At 45.7% G+C, this 20,554-nt stretch overlaps 1 protein-coding gene and 1 long non-coding RNA gene across 2 annotated transcripts; one reads left to right on the top strand and one right to left on the bottom strand.

Annotated features, from left to right (window-relative positions):
• Window positions 1–6,323: 6,323 nt before the first annotated feature.
• LOC119309317 (annexin D5-like) lies at window positions 6,324–11,466 on the bottom strand. The gene is made up of 7 exons (XM_037585344.1): window positions 11,256–11,466; window positions 8,732–8,877; window positions 8,266–8,484; window positions 7,762–7,977; window positions 7,588–7,677; window positions 6,770–6,970; window positions 6,324–6,666 (listed from the first exon to the last, which is right to left on the bottom strand). The coding sequence occupies exons 1-6, from the start codon at window positions 11,329–11,331 to the stop codon at window positions 6,770–6,772; spliced, it is 948 nt and encodes a 315-aa protein (XP_037441241.1). The 5' UTR covers window positions 11,332–11,466; the 3' UTR covers window positions 6,324–6,666.
• A 56-nt stretch (window positions 11,467–11,522) lies between these two features.
• LOC119309318 lies at window positions 11,523–12,564 on the top strand. The gene is made up of 2 exons (XR_005150456.1): window positions 11,523–11,892; window positions 12,133–12,564. It is a non-coding gene; the product is annotated as an uncharacterized LOC119309318 (long non-coding RNA).
• Window positions 12,565–20,554: the final 7,990 nt, after the last annotated feature.

Here is a 20,554-nt window from a genome sequence, read left to right as displayed (position 1 = left end):
TTTGATGCAAGAGGGCAGACCACTTGCTTATTTTAGCAAAAGCATAGGCCCTAAAGCTGTTGCATTAAGTACCTATGATAAGGAAGCTCTAGCTATCATAGAAGCTGTTAAGAAATGGAGACATTACTTCTCTGCAACTTCCTTAATTATCAGAACAGATCAGGAGAGCTTGAAGTACATCCAAGAGCAGAAAATTATTGAAGGCATCCAGCACAAGTTGTTATTGAAGTTACTGGGATACAACTTCACTATTGAATATAAGAAAGGGAAAGAGAATAAGGCTGCTGATGCATTATCCAGAGTAAAACATGTAGTTTCTGCCCTGTTTACTTCAGCTGCATCTCCTACCTGGGTTAAAGAGGTAGTTAACAGTTACCAGAATGATGACAAAGTCAAGGAATTAATTGCTACATGCTCTGTGGATAAAAACAATAGTGGTGCTTATTCCTTTAAGAATGGCATACTCAGGTTTCAAAACAGAGTTGTAGTAGGCAAGACCACTAACTTGAGGCAGGAGATTATGGCAACTTTTCATACATCTGAGCTAGGAGGACATTCTGGGGAAAGAGCCACTTATCACAGAGTTAAATTGGTATTTCATTGGCAAGGTATCAAGCAGGATGTGATCACATTTGTGAAAAACTGTCATGTGTGTCAGTTGAACAAGGCTGACATACACCTTATCCTGGTTTGTTGGAACCCCTTCCTGTACCTGATTTTGCATGGGCTCATATCAGCATGGACTTTGTGGAGGGCTTGCCTACTTCAGAAAATAAGAACTTAATTTTAGTGGTAGTTGACAGATTCACTAAATACTCTCATTTCATTGCTATGAAGCACCCCATCGCAGTGCAATCTGTAGCAAGAGCCTTTTCTGACAATGTATTTAAGTTGCATGGCATGCCCTTGGTGATTGTGACTGACAGAGATAGGATTTTCACCAGCAATCTATGGCAGAGGTTGTTCAAGTCACTCAACATCAAGCTACACATGAGCACTAGCTATCATCCACAAACAGATGGGCAAACAGAGAGAGTCAACCAGTGCTTGGAGAACTATCTGAGATGTATGTGCTTTCAGCAACCAAGGAAGTGGCATGGATGGCTGTCATTAGCTGAGTGGTGGTATAATACTTCTTTCCATACATCTTTGAAAATGACCCCCTTCCAAGCCCTGTATGGTTTTCCTCCCCCAATGATAGCTGAATCTGCTCTACCTGACACTATTTGTGAGGATAATGAGAAATTGCTACAGAACAGAGAGCTAGCAGTGGAAGTGATCAAGCAAAACCTCCTGAAAGCACAAGCTAGAATGAAATTCTTTGCTGATAGAAACAGAAAGGAAAGAGAGTTAAGTGTGGGAGAAATGGTCTATCTTAAGCTCCAACCTCACAGACACACTTCTCTCAGTTTACACAGGCACATCAAATTGCACTCCAAGTTTTATGGACCTTTCAAAATTCTGACCAGAGTGGGAAACCATGCATACAAATTGCTTCTGCCTGAAGACTGTCAGTTGCATGATACATTCCATGTAAGTTAGCTGAAGAGGCATATTGGTCCCAAAGTAGTGCCCTCCTCCAATCTTCCCCTGGTTGGTCCTGATGGGACAATTAGAATTGAACCTGAAGTGGTGTTGGAAAGAAAACTTATTCCCAGGAAGCAGGGTAGCATAAGCGTCCCAGTGGTCAGATGGTTGGTGAAGTGGGCAAATCTACCTCCAGAAGAAGCTACTTGGGAGGATTCAGCCTTCATACAAAAGGTTTTTCCTGCGTTTAGAGCTTGAGGACAAGCTCTAGCTCAATCGGGGGGTATTGTCAGGCCCAAACTCTAAAGATCCCCTGTTTCAGCGTGCCAGTTAAGTCTACGGCCGTTCATCGCTCATCGGAGGGTCACCAAGCAAAGATAACGGTTCGCGGGTCTGGATCGCTCTCCTTCGTCGATCGTCCATCTGACGGCTGAGATGGCGCGGGAAAAGCTATTCATCGCCTGACAACGCCATGTGCTCTTAGCTTTTCTGCTTTTTTTGCTTTCTAGCTCTGTAATGGCTATATAAGCCAGCCCTCTCTTCCATTCGAGGCATGTAAAGACTTATTGGGTGTAAACCCTAGCCGCCGGTGGTGTGCTACCTACTTTCCCCTTGCTAATGCGATAAGAACCCTAGCTCAAATTTTCCAAATTCCTGACTGAAATCCGCTAGTTTAGTTAAAAATTCAGTAGATCGGGGCTCTGGTCCTGACACGAGAGCGTAGCCTAGAAAAAAATTCATCCAAACCTATTAATTAACATGGGATAGTTTTGAAGATCTCAACGTAACAAACACAACAATTTAAACGGTTCATAGTTTGGACACACGGTTCAAGATTTTGGGACCCTGCCTTGTCATCACCAAATAAAAGGAAATATGAGCGATGAAAGGGCAAAGGGTATGAGCCATGAAAGGGGTACCCCCTTCCGTCGCAAAAAGAAAAGGGGTACCCCCTTTGGATCTTTTTTTTACACCTTGGTGAGTTCGCTCCCTTCAGCGGAAGCAATTGGGTGCCCCTATTTGACGACCTGGGCACCCCCAGTCGCGTAAGCGCGTACCCTTGTTGCTATCCAGGAGTTTTCCCTTTTCCCGTAGATATGTTTATTCAAAACGTTTTATCTCTTAAACTGTGCGTCCAATTCTTAAACTGTTTTCACCGTTGGATTTCTCGCGTCGAGATCTTCAAAACTAGATCTATATTGATAGATTTTTGACCGAAAAAAATCACGAAAAACCCGTGCCTCTCACGGAAGGAAAAAATAGAAACATGTTATTTTTTTCATTTCCGAGAGGCACGGACGTGCCTCTCACGGAACCAAAATAGTGTCTCTCGCAGAAGCAAAACCGTGCCTCTCACAGAAGGAAAAAAAAGAGAAAACGTGTTTTTTCATTTCTAAGTGGCATGGCTGTACCTCTCGCGGAAGCAAAATTTTGCCTCTCACAGAAGGAAAAAATGTGTTTTTTTCGTTTCTGAGAGCCACGGCCGTGCCTCTTGCAGATGCAAAACCTTGCCTCTCACGAAAGCAAAACCATACCTCTCACGGAAAAAAATAGGAAACACATTTTTTTTCGTTCCCGAAAGGTATGGGTGTGCCTCTTGCGGGAGCAAAATCGTGCCTCTCACAAAAGGGAAAAAGAAAACATGATATTTTCGCTTCACGAGAGGCACGGCCGTGCCTCTAACGGAAGCAAAAAAACACGATTTTTTTCCTGAGATGCACGACCGTGCCTCTTGCGAAAGCAAAAGCATGCACTCGCGGAAGTAAAACCGTGCCTCTCGCAGAAGCAAAAAAAAATTATTATTTTCTCAAAGAAAAGCTAAGAAAGACAGATGAAAATAAAAAAAAGTGAAAAAATCAGAAAAAAGTCTAAAAACCCGAAAACACGTGTAGAAAAATAAAAATAAAATAAAATCCAGAGAAAATGTCCAGAGCGTGACACGTGACGGCGATTGATAGCGCGCTAAGTGGCGTACTCTCAGCCCAGCCCGAAGTGATCGTTGGGAGGCTCCGAAGGAGCAATCGTTGACTAGTTGCTCTCAAGCGAATGGCACGACGCCGTGCTCTCACGTGTGGGGCAACTGGGCCGGCCCAATAGTGAGCTCAGACAACACTGGCCCGTTGGATCGGTCTCAGTCCCAACAGCATTTTTCGCGCTAGCGTTTGACTCTCGCTCGATCACTCGACCACTGCCCGAATGATCGATGGTCGACGCTCCGGACGGCGGTGTGCGCGCCAACGGCGAGGCCACCTCCTCCCACTCATCTTCCGTCGAGGAGGATGCTCCCCCGTCCGTACTCTGCGGCTTCGTCAATGGTGGGCAGCCACTGTCCCGGCGCCCCCTGGACGACGCGACACGCCCCGGTGAGACATGGTGGCCGCGCCAGACGACGGAGGACGCCGCGCACCGCCTGGTGGCGTGGACAAGGGACGGCGGCTCCGTCCGCGCGCTGCTCGTCGTGTCGGTGAGCCTCCGCTTTCATAAACCCAAGGACACCATGATTTGGATCGCGCCAGCAACTATAACATCATTGATCCCCCGCAGGTTGGATCCGTGGCCTCCGTACCGCTGACTGTCCTCCTGGTCTTCACGTTCCTCCTCGCGGCGGCGACGACGACCGCCATTGTCACTTCGATCGTCATGTCCCTGGCTGCCGCCGGAGGATTCATGTCCGTGCTGTTCGCTTTCGCGGCGGCGATGTACATCGGGGCAGTGTCAGTCGCCGTCCTTGTTATTTCAGCAATGACCGTGGCAACAGTCGTTGCCATCACGATTGCCAGTGGTACGTCTAACGTTTCATCACGATTGCCAAGCCCCACTCTTCTTGCTTGCGATGCTTCTTGTTTTCAGCCTGTGTGCATCTTCAGTATCCACTACTACTTCCTCTGGTGTGTCACTATTTCGTACTAGTATTTACTCACATAAAGCCCTGAAATTCTCATAAAAATCGGCAGCATCAGCTCTGGTTCACAATAGAACGGTAGTAGGAGTAATAAGTATGGAGTAAGTACTTATGACGATTTCAGCTGAAGCTCCCAAAACTTGACGCAAAAGCTGATCAATATTCAGTAGGTTAAGCTGGTACCTGGTAACAACGTGCTGTCATTTGGTTGTTCATTCCGAAGATGTAATCAGATTCAGATGTTCACCTTCAAAAATGAAGTACTGGTTAAAAAATTTGTCTGAAAAACACGTTAGCAACAGGCACCAGGTTGTTCATAACTACTACTATTATGAAAGTACTCCCTCCGTCCGGAAATACTTGCCTTCGAAATGATTGTATCTAGACTGGGATGTGGTAGGCATGAATATGGTTCTTCACATAGGAACATGAGGAAAGGGTAGTAGGGCGTTAACACAGTTTCGCCCATGCCCGCAGATTTTTCTTTTTAGATGGTTTTTGAACTGAAACCAGAGCTCTTCGGACATATTTTGCTTATTATCGATGACCTCGAAACATGTGCACAGCTAGCTGCAGAATGTTAGATTAACATATTATTTGCAGCAATCCATCTGACCATGCATACCATTGCAGGTTGGGTCGCGTTCTTCTGGATTCTTTGGTTTTCTGCTAAGAAATGCATGGGCCTTGCTTAGTTCTAAGAGATCAGTAGGCACGACAAGCTAGCGATCAGATCTACGGCTGTCTGTATAAGATAGATAAAATCATTGCAATGATGAGAACCATGTGAAGCTTGGCATCTAGCTAGCTATGTGAATAATAGGTTGTTCTTTCTTTACAACAGCGTAGATCAGGGGTTCAGGTAAAGTTCGTCCTGGCATATGGTTTTGTTGTTAGTTTCAGTCATGACCCAAATCTTGCTTCATAGGGTCGCCTGCCCTGAATGCAGAAACTTATTTCTTCCACTAAGGCGGAGTATATTCAACATGAGCTCTTTTATGGTACCCCCTCCCCCTCCCCGCGGGTTGCATTGGGGGCGCATGGGTAACATGTCACACCAAAAGTATACTACTGGATTCATACATACATATTAAGTTTTTAAATATATATTTTTGTCGCATATAATATATATTTGGTTAGTCAGATTGCCGACCTACACACATACCCTATGCCCCCTCCGGAGGTAGTACCCTGTAATGGATATAAGATAAGTATCCCTATGGTTTTGGGTATATGCCAGGGTCTCCAAATCTTCAATCTCAAAGCATATACTTCACGATGAGATGGCTCCAGCAATAGCAGAATGTTGATCCTGAGAAAACATGGATAGACCTCACACTCCCAACTGAACATTGTGCAAACTCTTCTGCGTGTGTACCCTCCACAGCCCACTTCAATGTGCACCACGTTCTCTCGATAGTGTTTTTTTTAGATGCTCGATAGTATCAAGGCAAACCTTTCTGACGCCTCGACGACAAAAAACAACTGACGGTCGTAGGTTTGCATTGCGTTAGCCAAGGGACGCGGCGAGATATCCAGGGTCTAATACTGCAGCAGTGCAACACCAGCAATCCAGAACACCATCGACACGTATAACTTTCATAATTTTTCACAATATATAGATGTAATCTTTATTAAGTTCTGGAAAAAAGAAGGATCACATATACCAGGTCTGAAATTTTCATCTGTATCAGAATTCAGTACCAGAGGTAAAACCTGGGTTTTTATTTTCTGCATATGAAACACCTACCCCTCTAAAAAAGAAACACCCAAGGATCCTGTTAGTACCTTTTTTTTACGTAACAAGGATCCTGTTAGTACCTTTTTTTTACGTAACCAGGATCCTGTTACTTGGCACAACGGAAGTACATAATGCAACTGCAAAAGAAAAAAAGAACCTGGATGTACGCCACTCCTTTTTCTCAATAAAGTTAAATAACAGTGTGAACTTCAGTGAAAGCAGTAAAGCCAAATACAATCATCAAACCAACTGCACTGATAACACATGCCATGAAAGATGGAACCAGCAGCAGCCACTGCACTAGAGTCCCCGGATCCAAATAATATACACACATTTTAGGCAAGCATAAACCAAGAGAAAGCAGAAATAGTTGTCAGCGAAGCTCCAGAACACAGTGATGACGACATCATACATTTTGGCCAGGTAGAGTCACTGCGTTTAGGCCTTTAGGGTAAAGTAATGCGACAGAGCAGAGTGTGCGGTGAGGAAACATAGCCTGAGAAATGCGAAGGGTGGAGAAAAACACAAGGTCATTATGAGCACTGCCATCTTAATATGTAAGCGGGTACTTCAAAGACAGTAGCACCAGTGAACATTACCTAATGGCTACCAACAAGAGAAAGCAGGAATGTCCGATAACCGCCTGATGTTTCGGAATGGATAGCATCAGCTAAAGGCTTTTTGTATTTCTTGTAATATTCTGCCTTGATATACTGCATATCAATCTCAGTCCTTGTTACCACAACCCTTACAAGTGTCTTGTCATCAGTACCTAGACCTTTCATGGACTTCCTCAACACCTGAATTAACATTGTTCAGAAAAAAAAATGACAAGTACCAACAAAAGAGAACAGAGTCAGAGATAAAGAAAATAGAAGCGAGGTCCTGATAAGAGATTCAATAAAGATGTCATAATTTATATGGTTATCGGTCAATTCGAATGTAGGACTACTACATGAGCAGATAATAACATTCATGAATGCATGGTCTGGTAGCATATTCCCATAATGATACTAGTGTTCAGACTGGACACTAAATACAGCTAGCACAGTTACGGATTATAGTGGGAGTTAGGTACAGGTACCAAAGCAATCAAGTCATTGTCTATTCGAAAGTATTTATAGAATATTAGAATATATCACATCAGGATTGTAACTAGATATTCACTGAAAATAGGAAACGTGAAAACAAAGTAAACAAGGAAATTCAAGAGTCAAATCCTGCAGACTTTATGCACAGCATACGATGGTCGATGCGCCAATCAGAAATTAAGAAACAATAGTGTGGCAACTATTGTAATTCATGCTCTGTACAAAAACACCACTTTATCAAAAACACAAAAGCTTGGCTGCTTGCCTCTTGCAATCAAATAAAGAAGTTTACATGTTCTTTTTGGCGGACAGCACGGGTGAGATACCTTAGCAAAATACTTCGCTGGATTCTCAGCACATCTGAGGATAGTTAACAGAGCAACTTCAAAGTTTCCAGATGTTTCATTCTTCACAACCTACCATCAGTGAAGGAAACTCATTAGTACACTCCAGGAGAGCACCAAAATGTATGGGAAGGGAAAACTGAACAGAAGTGTTACCTTCTGTAACGACCGATCATACATGTGATGGTAAGCAGAAGCAACAGCTGCCATGTGTGCCCAGCTGCGTTCAGTGAAGATGCGGATGAAGGTTTTCTCATCTGTGCCCAGCTTTTTCTCACCAGCTTTGTAGAGGTCCTTCGCATCATGTGTCACTATAGTGGGATCAACCTCCGGGCCTTCGTAGCGTGGAATGCCAACATAGGCTAGTAAGATCTGAAATACACATCATATCATTCATTAGCACGAAAAAGTACAACGTGTCTAAACTGTAATGAAGACCATGCAGCAGATCACCTTGACATCAACATATAATAAAGCAAAAGTACAAAACGGTATCAACAGCATTTCACTAGTAACTGCAATATGCCCGAGAAGAACACAGCAAAATTCTGTGTTTCAAGAAATGATATGTACGAGCACAAGTCCTGAATAGAGAAGCAATGCAAATAGCTATCAACTGCCATGCATCAGATGAAGAAGTTACAAATTAAGAAATGAAACCTTCTGATGATCGCCGGATGCTTGCTGACTAATGTCATGCTCAAGATAAGTACCAAACTTTGCATAATATGTCTGTTTCATTATTTGCAGCTGTGATGGTGTCCTGGAACATATTATATCAGTAGCTGCTTTCAGATCAAGACTTTCAGCACTTAGAGCTTCTTTCAGAACAGTCGCATCACGTCCAGCAGGATCAAGAATCCAGAGCGACATTGCTTTCTGGAATCATATACCACATGGTTAGCCGTATACCCATATCTACCACAACAATATTTTGAGTAATTCAACTATACTGAGGACTGGCATAACATAGAGTCGGTTAACAAATATAGAACTAACCTATGCAAATCCATACTTTTACTCAGTGAATACTGGTACGATTAATTAAGCATACTGCTTCAGCTAGTATAGCTGTGCAATAGTTTGATTTATCATGCAACAAAGATTTTTCTACAATTTTCCATACCTTGTGGTTTCCACTGAGTTCAGACGATATACGACGTGAAAGTTCCTCAGAATACATAGTTTTGTATTCCTGTTGAATGTATCCACGTTGCATTGAGTCACGGTGAGCAAGTATATTTGAAACTGTTGTACTATCACAGCCAAACCCTGTAAGACCAACGACCAAGTGAAAAAAAAAATCATAATCAGGATGCAAAGGATTAATTACTTTTAAAGAAGACATATAATGAAGGTTGATTGACTAAATAATGAATCTTATAATTTCAAGTAGAAACATAAAATTTGCAAAGAAGTAATTTGCTTAAGCATCTTTTTTAGTAATTCTTACTTGATCACAGCCATCAGGAATTACTAGAGCATATGTATTACTCCTATCCTATCTAAAGAATAACTTAGTTTACTGAAACAATAAAATTGGTGGTACCGCAGAAAACAAACTTAAGTTCGATAAACCGTAATGGTCACTAAATGGAAAATGATGCATTTGTCTTCTCAAATGGATGTACTTCATACCGTCAAAACAGGCACCTTAACATGCACATGTTTGCCACTAAAGTGCATATTACTACACAATTGCTGGTAAAGTACATACAATTGTTATTTGTACATATATGGTACTAGGGAGCGCAACTCAAATATCATGGTAATAAGGAGTACAACTCGACTAGTCATGGTACTTGGGGCCAAAACCCAAATAGTTACAACTCCACTGCTACAGAAACTACTATGGCACCATTATGTCACAGGTCGTCCATAACAATAAATTCTTAAAAGACATTGGTCAGATGCTGAGCCCTTCTTCTTTACTATGAGATCCTGAGCCTTTTATTGGAGCACTTAGCAGTTGACAATTTTCAATTCTAAGCTGTACTGAACACATAGGAGGGCCGAACCACAACTCTGGGCGAGAGCAGGGGCGGTTGGCCATGCGGCGCTTCTTCCGGCAGCGCCTGGCTCTTAGGGGTGCGGCACTGTATACTCTCAGGTCTGGCCCTTTTTTGGCCTTGTACACAACTTTCCTTTCCTATCAATGCATGAAGACACAATACTTTTTGCGTTTTCTCGATGTTGGAAACTGTTGGGGTGGTTGAGGGGGGGAAATCATGAATGGAAGGGAAAAGAAGGAAATAGATAATAATAAAGAAAAGGAAATCAGGAGACGATATATCAATTTGTGAACCAGAATACCAGTAATCACAACCCTAGCCGCCACCCCTTAACATCCTAGCAGTTTTCACCGGTGAATCATCGCTCACCCAGCTCTAAGGTTGGGGGAGGCTGATTTTACAAAAATATATATATATGGGTGCCGTTGTTTGTTGTCTTGGTCATAGCGGAGACAAAATCAGCCAGCATAATAATTGTCCTCCTTTGCCTTTGATATGGCGGCCTTGCCTCCAGCATCGATCGAGATGTGGGGTTTCTGTCACGTCGATCTGGGGTTCCAGAAACGTGGTTTGGTCAACCATGGCACTATGACAGGACTTCACTTCAGCTCCTTTGGACTTGACGGATCTTTCATGTGGATCCCGGCTTTCGGGAGCAGCGACAAGACAACGGATCCTCTCCTTGCCAAGCTCGGGGTGATACCCCTGCCCATGTGCAAAGACTGTTTTCCTGGTTCTGCCCCACACGGCGGATTACTTTTGTGGTTGATTTTAACGGACTTTGTGTCATATTCAGGCTAGAGAAGTAATTCAAGAGTTTTGGTTTTCTGAAGAGGAAGACTTTCATTGGTCTGTTTGGTTTTAGTTTTATATTTGCTGTGTTTTTTGTGAATCTTTGTGTCGAAATTACTCTGTCGGTCTTCCAGATAGAGAATTTTCCAAGTCTTGTAATTTGTTTGGCAACCGTTGTTTTGCCTGGTTTAAGCTACAGGTTTCTCGTCAAAAAGAATATAAGTAATCACAATTATTGTACAGGTTATAAGCCCATAAATATTGCCTAAGATCAGATTCTTATTTTTTTTTGAACCATTAAATTGTAAAAAGAAGTCTATCGGTCTTGGGATAATTTAATGATTATCGGGTAACCGGCAATTACACGGTTTTGCACTTTGGCCAGAAGAACAGTCGGTCTCTCTGAGACAGAACTCGTCCTCCTTGACCTCATATCAGTCCACTTGGCTCCAGATTAAATTCAGAGCAGGTCAAGAAACAGGTCCTCAGTCGGTGCAGTACTGCAGTTGCCATCACTCACCCGAGACCCGACCATGGTCCATTCTAACCTCCACGTATCTGAACGTCTGACGCTCTAAAGTCTCTTAATAACAAATCCACATCAACCAGAATTCTTCAATTTCACATGCAAAACAAATCTAGGGGGCCGGCATCCCTTTTGACCACTGAGTTCAATCCGAGCAGCCGCTAGATGGGAACAGCAATTTCTACCTAGAGCGTTCCTCCAGCTCGTAAACTCACCTGAGACCGGCTAATCTCGCGGTCGGCTGACCCTAATCGCCGACCAGAAAAGGCGGGATTGAAACGGGGAGGGGGGTAATCGGAGGGGAAAGGCAAGGCGCGGACCTTTGAAGGCCTTGTGGAGGTCGATGGCGTCCTGGCGGGGGTTCGGGGGCGCCGGCGGCAAGGTGAGGCTCGCCATTGCCGACCGAGTTCGATGCGCGCTTCCGCCTCCGGCGATTCGATTGGATTGGATTCGATATGGTTGATACGAGAGCAATGAATGGAATTGCAAACGGACGGTGACGCTTTCAGGTTTTCTTCTTTTTTAGAAGTCTTCTCCGGAAGTGGGGAGCGATGGACCAGGTCTAGCTGTTTCGAGCAATTTGATAAAATAGCACACCTTTCCTCGTACGTTGATAAAATAGCACATCTTTCTTTTTGTTAGATTAAATGACACACTTTTCCTTCGGGGCTAGACAAAATGGCACAAACAGACATTTTTCTCAATTTTCAGGTCAGGACCTACACGTCATATTATTTTGGACGATTTTGCCCTTTGATCTGTTCTACGCAGTAAACTGGTTCAGTCGAACCTCTGTTTCGAAACAGAGCGAAAAGAAACGCAGCGAGGAAGATGGATCGCCGCCTCGCCGGCCCTGCCAATTACGTGCTCCCCTTATCTCCCGGCGCTTCGTCCCGTTTCTTCCCGTCTCCTGTCGCTCCACCCGTTCCGCCGCCGCCGCCGCATCTGGCCGTACAGGTTTCATCCCATCTTCTCTCTTGATCCGTGTTCTCTCTATACGTGATTCTTGTAATCTTCGAGTAATATTTGATGGATGAAGACACTGACTTATGCTCAAAAAAAAAAAGAAGACACTGACTTATGCTAGCTACGGGTTTTTTACTGATGCTTTTCTCTTGTACTGTATCATATTTTCTCTGCGTACATGTATGTTTGTACGATTGTTTATTCATTTACTGATGCCTTTCACTTGTTCAGCTCTACTTCCCTGCTAAAGCAAACAACTATACCAGTCAGCAGCCACCTACAGGCTTCTACAGGAGCAAGCACCTACAGCCAGCAAACGAACGTACGCTACGGCGAGCGACCGGCCTGCACTGCCACGTGCTGCAGGGGGACTTCAAGTGGCGGCGCCCTTCTTCTCCCGCATTGCGATGAAGCAGCCGCAGCCCGCAGCGCGTACGGCGGCCGCGGCGCGCGGTAAGGTGGCGGACAGGGCGGCTCGGGGACGAATCACGGCGAGATCGTGGATGGTTCCGTCGTTCCTCTGTTCCGGTGTTCTCTCATCCTCTGGATCGTCTCGTCTCCTCTCTCGATCGAACCAGTCCAAAGTGTAAAATCGTCCAAAATAATATAACGTGTAGGTCCTGACGTGGAAATTGTGAAAAAAAGTCAGTTTGTGCCATTTTATCTAACCCTGAAGGAAAAGTGTGTCATTTAATCTAACAAAAAGAAAGGTGTGCTATTTTATCAATGTACGAGGAAAGGTGTGCTATTTTATCAAATTGCTCAGCTGTTTCGGGTGGCCACTCAACCATCGCCATTCGGAACGGAGGGACGGCTCGGCGGTCTATCTCCACGTGGCGTACCAGGCAGCTGATGGACCGTGTCCGTCGCGGCGTCCCCCGTCAAGCCAATTGACCTCCATGTCTCGGGAACGACAAATATGCCGTGAGAGCATCTATAGCCGGGGGCTCGAACTCCTCTCAAACACCCGGATGGGCTAAGAGCAAGTATAATAGAGCTGAGTCAGCAGATTATAAGGAATAAACTAGTATATTTTTGCTTAGTTGGAGGAAAGAGAAGAGGAGAGAGAAGGTAAGCGGGCTCTTCGTGAAGAGCCAGCTCTAGCACATGCTCCTAGGCACTTTGTGAAAATGAAAGGTGAGCCACATAATAAAAAACTAGTACACTCTTTTGATCTACTATTGTACATGTTAACTATAAGGTAGGCTGTAGATGACATGGCACTGCTTATAGCCAACAGCTGGCTATACTATTAACCGTGCTCTAAACGGTGAAAAAACAAACCAACTCATCCGAGCGTTTCAAACCATCCTCAAACAGCGAACCAACCTATGGTTGGATGGTTAGAGGGACTGTGTTATCCCCAGCCTGCCAGGGTTTAAACCCTGATGCTCGCATTTATTTTCTGAATTTATTTCAGGATTTTCGGCGATGCACATTCAGTGGGAAGAGACGTTCCCGTCGACGACGAAGGTGCCTATGGTGACTTCATAAATTTTAAGATGATATGTTGGCTCAGTCTTTCGGAGGTGCTCATAGGGATAGGGTGTGCGTTTGTGCGTTCATAGGGGTGAGTGCATGCGCGTGTATATGAGCGCTTGTGTCTGTACTGATGTTAAAAAAAACGTCCTCAAACACCAGGGTTGTCTCACGTCCCTTATATCCAGTTCAAATATAGGACGGCCTGGACGCGTCCGCTACGTCAGGCTGGCCATCCGACCCCACATATATCTCCTCCATGAACCCTAGATCTCAGTCCACTGCTCTCTTCGTCCTCTCCTCTTCCCAATCTGTCATCTCCTCTTCCCAATCTGATCCATGGCGGATGACCACAGCGGCTCCAGCTCCAATGGCGACGAGAGTGACGACGATGTGGTCGCTCTCTGCATTGCTTTGCACCGCTCACGTCTAGGTCAGGGCGGCAGCAGCGGAGGCAACTCACGGAGCGACGCGTCGTCCGCCTTCGCCCATCATCGTAGTGCGGGCGACATTGTCGGGCCCTCCCGTCCGACGCACAGCACCGGTGGGAGCACCACTCGCTCCGTCCCACTCTAGGTACGTCGTCCCTCTGCCACCACGTCCATTGTACCTTCGGAGGTGGTCCACGGGCACAGTTGGGTACTTGTACCCTCGCCGGCGTCGGGCCGGTCGAGGACGCACGAGTCGGAGGCGCGGGCCGCACAGCGTGAGCGGCAACTCGCGAGGGAGGCCATGGCAGCAGGCACTCGCGCGCACGCACCGGTCGATCTTGAGGGCGCGCTCATTGAGTCCGTCCTCTGGCGCTCCCTGACAACGGCGGAGACGGATGTGCAGCGGCTGCGGCGGAAGAATGCCAAGCAGGTGGTCGACCAAAGCATCAAGCTGGTGGACGTGGTTCATGTCATGTTCACGCGGCTGCGGGGGCGAGCCTCACCTTGCCGTCGGTGATGCTCCCGCGACCGTCTCTCCGCCCCGCCCTCCCTGGAACCGCCCCCCACCGTTGGTCTAGCCGCCGGCCACGACCATCCCTCTAGCCCCGCCTGCGATTGGTTTTTTCTCCGATGAAGTGCGCCACCGCCCCACCACCGCCATCCATCATCGCCCCTACCCTGAACCCTAAGATAGATAACGGGGTGATGACGGCGAGCTCCTTACTTATCTCCAGCGAGGCCATTCCTTATCTCCGGCAATGCCCTTCCGTATCCTTCTAATCGACTGACCCCGAATTCGAAAACCAGTCGACTGATACATAGCTAAATTGTAGGACATTTGGGGGAATAGAGGAATGAACTGGCCAATGTTTGACGGTACGGTAGGGCGGCGTAGGCGCAGCCAGCCATGGGAGGTGGGAGAAGGCGAGACCGTTGGCGTGGTTTGATTTGGGTGGCTGGAGGAAGAAGACAAGAGATAGAAAAAACTCGACATATGTTGGATGTCAATCCAATGGCTGGTAGGCAGAATCGTTTGTTGACTAAATCGACACCACCTTGAGGCTTTTTCCTCATGGGTCCCAAATGTTAGAACCCTAATCTGTCATGACCATGTAGTCTTTCTTATGAAGAATAACAACCCATTTTGGTGTGCTAGCTCAAAATAAGTTTGTGAGTGCTGGCGGGGGCTAATCACTTGAGTTCTGTAATGCATAATGAGCTCAACCAGCCGTCGAGAGTGATGTTATTGTTGGAAATATGCCCTAGAGGCAATAATAAAAGGATTATTATTATATTTCCTAGTTCATGATAATTGTCTTTTATTCATGCTATAATTGTATTATCCGGAAATCGTAATACACATGTGAATACATAGACCACAATACGTCCCTAGTAAGCCTCTAGTTGACTAGCTCGTTGGTCAACAGATAGTCATGGTTTCCTGACTATGGACATTAGATGTCGTTGACAACGGGATCACATCATTAGGAGAATGATGTGATGGACAAGACCCATTCCTAAGCATAGAAAAAGATCGTGTAGTTCGTTTTGCTAGAGCTTTTCCAATGTAAAGTATCTCTTCCTTAGACCATGAGATCGTGTAACTCTCGGATACCGTAGGAGTGCTTTGGGTGTACCAAACGTCACAACGTAACTGGGTGACTATAAAGGTGCACTACAGGTATCTCCGAAAGTGTCTGTTGGGTTGACACGGATCGAGACTGGGATTTGTCACTCCGTGTTACGGAGAGGTATCACTGGGCCCACTCGGTAGTGCATCATCATAATGAGCTCAAAGTGACCAAGTGTCTGGTCACGGGATCATGCATTACGGTACGAGTAAAGTGACTTGCCAGTAACGAGACTAAACGAGGTATTGGGATACCGACAATCGAGTCTCGGGCAAGTAACATACCGTCTGACAAAGGGAATAGTATACAGGGTTGCTTGAACCCTCGACATCGTGGTTCATCCGATGAGATCATCGAGGAGTATGTGGGAGCCAACATGGGTATCCAGATCCCGCTGTTGGTTATTGACCGGAGAGCTGTCTCGGTCATGTCTGCATGTCTCCCGAACCCGTAGGGTCTACACACTTAAGGTTCGGTGACGCTAGGGTTGTATGAATATGAGTATGCAGCAAACTGAATGTTGTTCGGAGTCCCGGATGAGATCCCGGACGTCACGAGGAGTTCCGGAATGGTCCGGAGGTAAAGAAAACTATATAGGAAGTGCTGTTTCGGCCATCGGGAAAGTTTCGGGGTCACCCTGTATTGTACCGGGACCACCGAAAGGGTCCCGGGGGTCCACCGGGTGGGGCCACCTATCCCGGAGGGCCCAGTGGGCTGAAGTGGGAGGGGAACCAGCCCTAGTGGGCTGGTGCGCCCCCCCCTTGCCCCCCTGCGCCTAGGGTTGGAAACCCTAGGTGAGGGGGGGGGGCACACCACTTGCCTTGGGGGGCACTCCACCCCCTTGGCCGCCGCCCCCCCCCCCCTTGGGAGATTGATCTCCCAGGGCCAGCGCCCCCCTGGGGGCCTATATAAAGGAGGGCAAGGGGGAGGGCATCCACACCCAAGTCTTGGCGCCTCCCTCCCCCTGCTACACCTCGTCCTCCTCCCGCAGCAGCTTGGCGAAGCCCTGCCGGAGTTCTGCTGCATCCACCACCACGCCGTCGTGCTGCTGGATCATCATCAACCTCTCCTTCCCCCTTGCTAGATCAAGACAGAGGAGACGTCACGCTGACCGTACGTGTGTTGAACGCGGAGGTGCCGTTCGTTCGGCGCTAGGATCTCCGGTGATAGGATCACGACGAGAACGACTACCTCAACCCCGTTCTTTGAACGCTTCCGCTCGCGATCTACAAAGTGGTATGTAGATGCATCTCTCCCATGACTCGTTGCTTAGATGAACTCATAGATGGATCTTGGTGAAACCGTAGGAAAAATTTTAATTTTCTGCAACGTTCCCCAACAGTGGCATCATGAGCTAGGTCTATGCGTAGTTCTCTATTGCACGAGTAGAACACAAATTTGTTGTGGGCGTAGATCTTGTCAACTTGCTTGCTGCTACTAGTCTTTTCTTGCTTCAGCGGTATTGTGGGATGAAGCGGCCCGGACCGACCTTACACGTACGCTTACGTGAGACAGGTTCCACCGACTGACATGCACTAGTTGCATAAGGTGGCTAGCGGGTGTCTGTCTCTCCTACTTTAGTTGGAGCAGATTAGATGAAAAGGGTCCTTATGAAGGTTAAATAGAAGTTGACAAAATCACGTTGTGGTTATTCGTAGGTAAGAAAACGTTCTTGCTAGAACCCAATTGCAGCCACGTAAAAGATGCAACAACAATTAGAGGACGTCTAACTTGTTTTTGCAGCAATTGTCATGTGATGTGATATGGCCAGAAGTTGTGATGAATGATGAATGATATATTGTGATGTATGATATCATGTTCTTGTAATAGGAATCACGACTTGCATGTCGATGAGTATGACAACCGGCAGGAGCCATAGGAGTTGTCTTTATTTTTTGTATGACCTGCGTGTCATTGAAGAACGCCATGTAAATTACTTTACTTTATTGCTAAACGCGTTAGCCATAGAAGTAGAAGTAGTCGTTGGCGTGACAACTTCATGAAGACACAATGATGGAGATCATGATGATGGAGATCATGGTGTCATGCCGGTGACGAAGATGATCATGGAGCCCCGAAGATGAAGATCGAAGGAGCTATATGATATTGGCCATATCATGTCACTACTATATAATTGCATGTGATTTTTATTATGTTTTATGCATCTTGTTTACTTAGAACGGCGGTAGTAAATAAGATGATCCCTTATAATAATTTCAAGAAAGTGTTCCCCCTAACTGTGCATCGTTGCTAAAGTTCGTCGTTTCGAAGCACCACGTGATGATCGGGTGTGATAGATCCTTACGTTCACATACAACGGGTGTAAGACAGATTTACACATGCAGAACACTTAGGGTTAACTTGACGAGCCTAGCATGTACAGACATGGCCTCAGAACACAGAGACCGAAAGGTCGAACATGAGTCGTATGGAAGATACGATCAACATGGAGATGTTCACCGATGATGACTAGTCCGTCTCACGTGATGATCGGACACGGCCTAGTCGACTCGGATCGTGTAACACTTAGATGACTAGAGGGATGTCTAATCTGAGTGGGAGTTCATTAAATAATTTGATTAGATGAACTTAATTATCATGAACTTAGTCTAAAACTTTTGCAAAATATGTCTTGTAGATCAAATGGCCAACGCTCATGTCAACATGAACTTCAACGCGTTCCTAGAGAAAACCAAGCTGAAAGATGATGGCAGCAACTATTCGGACTGGGTCCGGAACCTGAGGATCATCCTCATAGCAGCCAAGAAAGATTATGTCCTAGATGCACCACTAGGTGAAGCACCCATCCCAGAGAACCAAGACGTTATGAACACTTGGCAATCACGTGTTGATGATTACTCCCTCGTTCAGTGCGGCATGCTTTATAGCTTAGAACCAGGGCTCCAAAAGCATTTTGAGAAGCACGGAGCATATGAGATGTTCGAGGAGCTGAAAATGGTTTTCCAAGCTCATGCCCGGGTCGAGAGATATGAAGTCTCCGACAAGTTCTATAGTTGTAAGATGGAGGAAAACAGTTCTGTCAGTGAGCACATACTCAAAATGTCTGGGTTGCACAACCGCCTGTCCCAATTGGAGATCAACCTCCCGGAAGAGGCGGTCATTGACAGAATCCTTCACTCGCTCCCACTGAGCTACAAGAGCTTTGTGTTGAACTACAATATGCAGGGGATGGTGAAGACCATTCCTGAAGTATTCTCAATGCTGAAGTCAGTAGAGGTTGAAATCAAGAAAGAACATCAAGTGTTGATGGTCAATAAGACCACTAAGTTCAAGAAGGGCAAGGGTAAGAAGAACTTCAAGAAGGACGGCAAAGATGTTGCCGCGCCCGGTAAGCCAGTTGCCGGGAAGAAGTCAAAGAATGGACCCAAGCCTGAGACTGAGTGCTTTTATTGCAAGGGGAAGGGTCACTAGAAGCGGAACTGCCCCAAATACTTATCGGACAAGAAGGCTGGCAACACTAAAGGTATATTTGATATACATGTAATTGATGTGTACCTTACCAGTACTCGTAGTAACTCCTGGGTATTTGATACCAGTGCCGTTGCTCACATTTGTAACTCACAGCAGGAGCTGCGGAATAAGCGGAGACTGGCGAAGGACGAGGTGACGATGCGCGTCGGGAATGGTTCCAAGGTCGATGTGATCGTCGTCGGCACGCTACCTCTACATTTACCTACGGGATTAGTTTTAAACCTCAATAATTGTTATTTAGTGCCAAGTTTAAGCATGAACATTGTATCTGGATCTCGTTTGATACGAGATGGCTACTCATTTAAATCCGGGAATAATGGTTGTTCTATTTATATGAGAGATATGTTTTATGGTCATGCCCCGATGGTCAATGGTTTATTCTTAATGAATCTCGAACGTAATGTTACACATATTCATAGTGTGAATACCAAAAGATGTAAAGTTGATAACGATAGTCCCACATACTTGTGGCACTGCCGCCTTGGTCACATTGGTGTCAAGCGCATCAAGAAACTCCATGCTGATGGACTTTTAGAGTCTCTAGATTATGAATCATTTGACACATGCGAACCATGCCTCATGGGCAAAATGACCAAGACCCCGTTCTCCGGAACAATGGAGCGAGCAACCAACTTATTGGAAATCATACATACTGATGTGTGTGGTCCAATGAGCGTTGAGGCTCGCGGAGGATATCGTTACGTTCTCACTCTCACTGATGACTTGAGTAGATATGGGTATGTCTACTTGATGAAACACAAGTCTGAGACCTTTGAAATGTTCAAGGAATTTCAGAATGAAGTAGAGAATCAACGTGACTGAAAGATAAAATTCTTATGATCGGATCGTGGAGGAGAATATTTAAGTCACGAATTTGGTACACACTTAAGAAAATGTGGAATCATTTCACAACTCACGCCGCTTGGAACACCTCAGCGTAACGGTGTGTCCGAACGTCGTAATCGCACTCTATTGGATATGGTGCGATCTATGATGTCTCTTACCGATTTACCGCTATCATTTTGGGGATACGCTCTAGAGACAGCTACATTCACTTTAAATAGGGCACCGTCTAAATCCGTTGAGATGACACCGTATGAATTATGGTTCGGGAAGAAACCTAAGTTGTCGTTTCTAAAAGTTTGGGGATGCGATGCTTATGTCAAGAAACTTCAACCTGAAAAGCTCGAACCCAAGTCGGAAAAATGCGTCTTCATATGATACCCTAAGGAAACCATTGGGTATACCTTCTACTTAAGATCTGAGGGCAAGATCTTTGTTGCCAAGAACGGATCCTTTCAGGAAAAAGAGTTTCTCTCGAAAGGAGTAAGTGGGAGGAAAGTAGAACTCGATGAAGTACTACCTCTTGAACCGGAAAGTAGTGCAGCTCAGGAAAACGTTCCTGTGGTGCCTACACCGACTGGAGAAGAAATTAATGATGATGATCAAGGTACTTCTGATCAAGTTGCTACTGAACTTCGTAGGTCCACAAGGACACGTTCCACACCAGAGTGGTATGGCAACCCTGTCCTGGAAATCATGTTGTTAGACAACGGTGAACCTTCGAACTATGAAGAAGCGATGGCGGGCCCAGATTCCAACAAATGGCTAGAAGCCATG

Source organism: Triticum dicoccoides, chromosome 5B (assembly GCF_002162155.2).
Source record: "Triticum dicoccoides isolate Atlit2015 ecotype Zavitan chromosome 5B, WEW_v2.0, whole genome shotgun sequence".
NCBI classification, from domain to species: Eukaryota; Viridiplantae; Streptophyta; class Magnoliopsida; order Poales; family Poaceae; genus Triticum; species Triticum dicoccoides.
The sequence above is the reverse complement of the archived record's forward strand: the minus strand, read 5'-3'. Positions and strand labels throughout refer to the sequence as shown.

Coding starts and splice junctions, on each gene's coding strand:
- LOC119309317 (XM_037585344.1), bottom strand. CDS start 11,331: ATGGCGAGCCTCACCTTGCCGCCGGCGCCCCCGAACCCCCGCCAGGAC. Junction 8,878..11,255: donor CCTCCACAAGGCCTTCAAAG/GTCCGCGCCTTG, acceptor TTGGTCTTACAG/GGTTTGGCTGTGATAGTACA. Junction 8,485..8,731: donor AACTCAGTGGAAACCACAAG/GTATGGAAAATT, acceptor ATATGATTCCAG/AAAGCAATGTCGCTCTGGAT.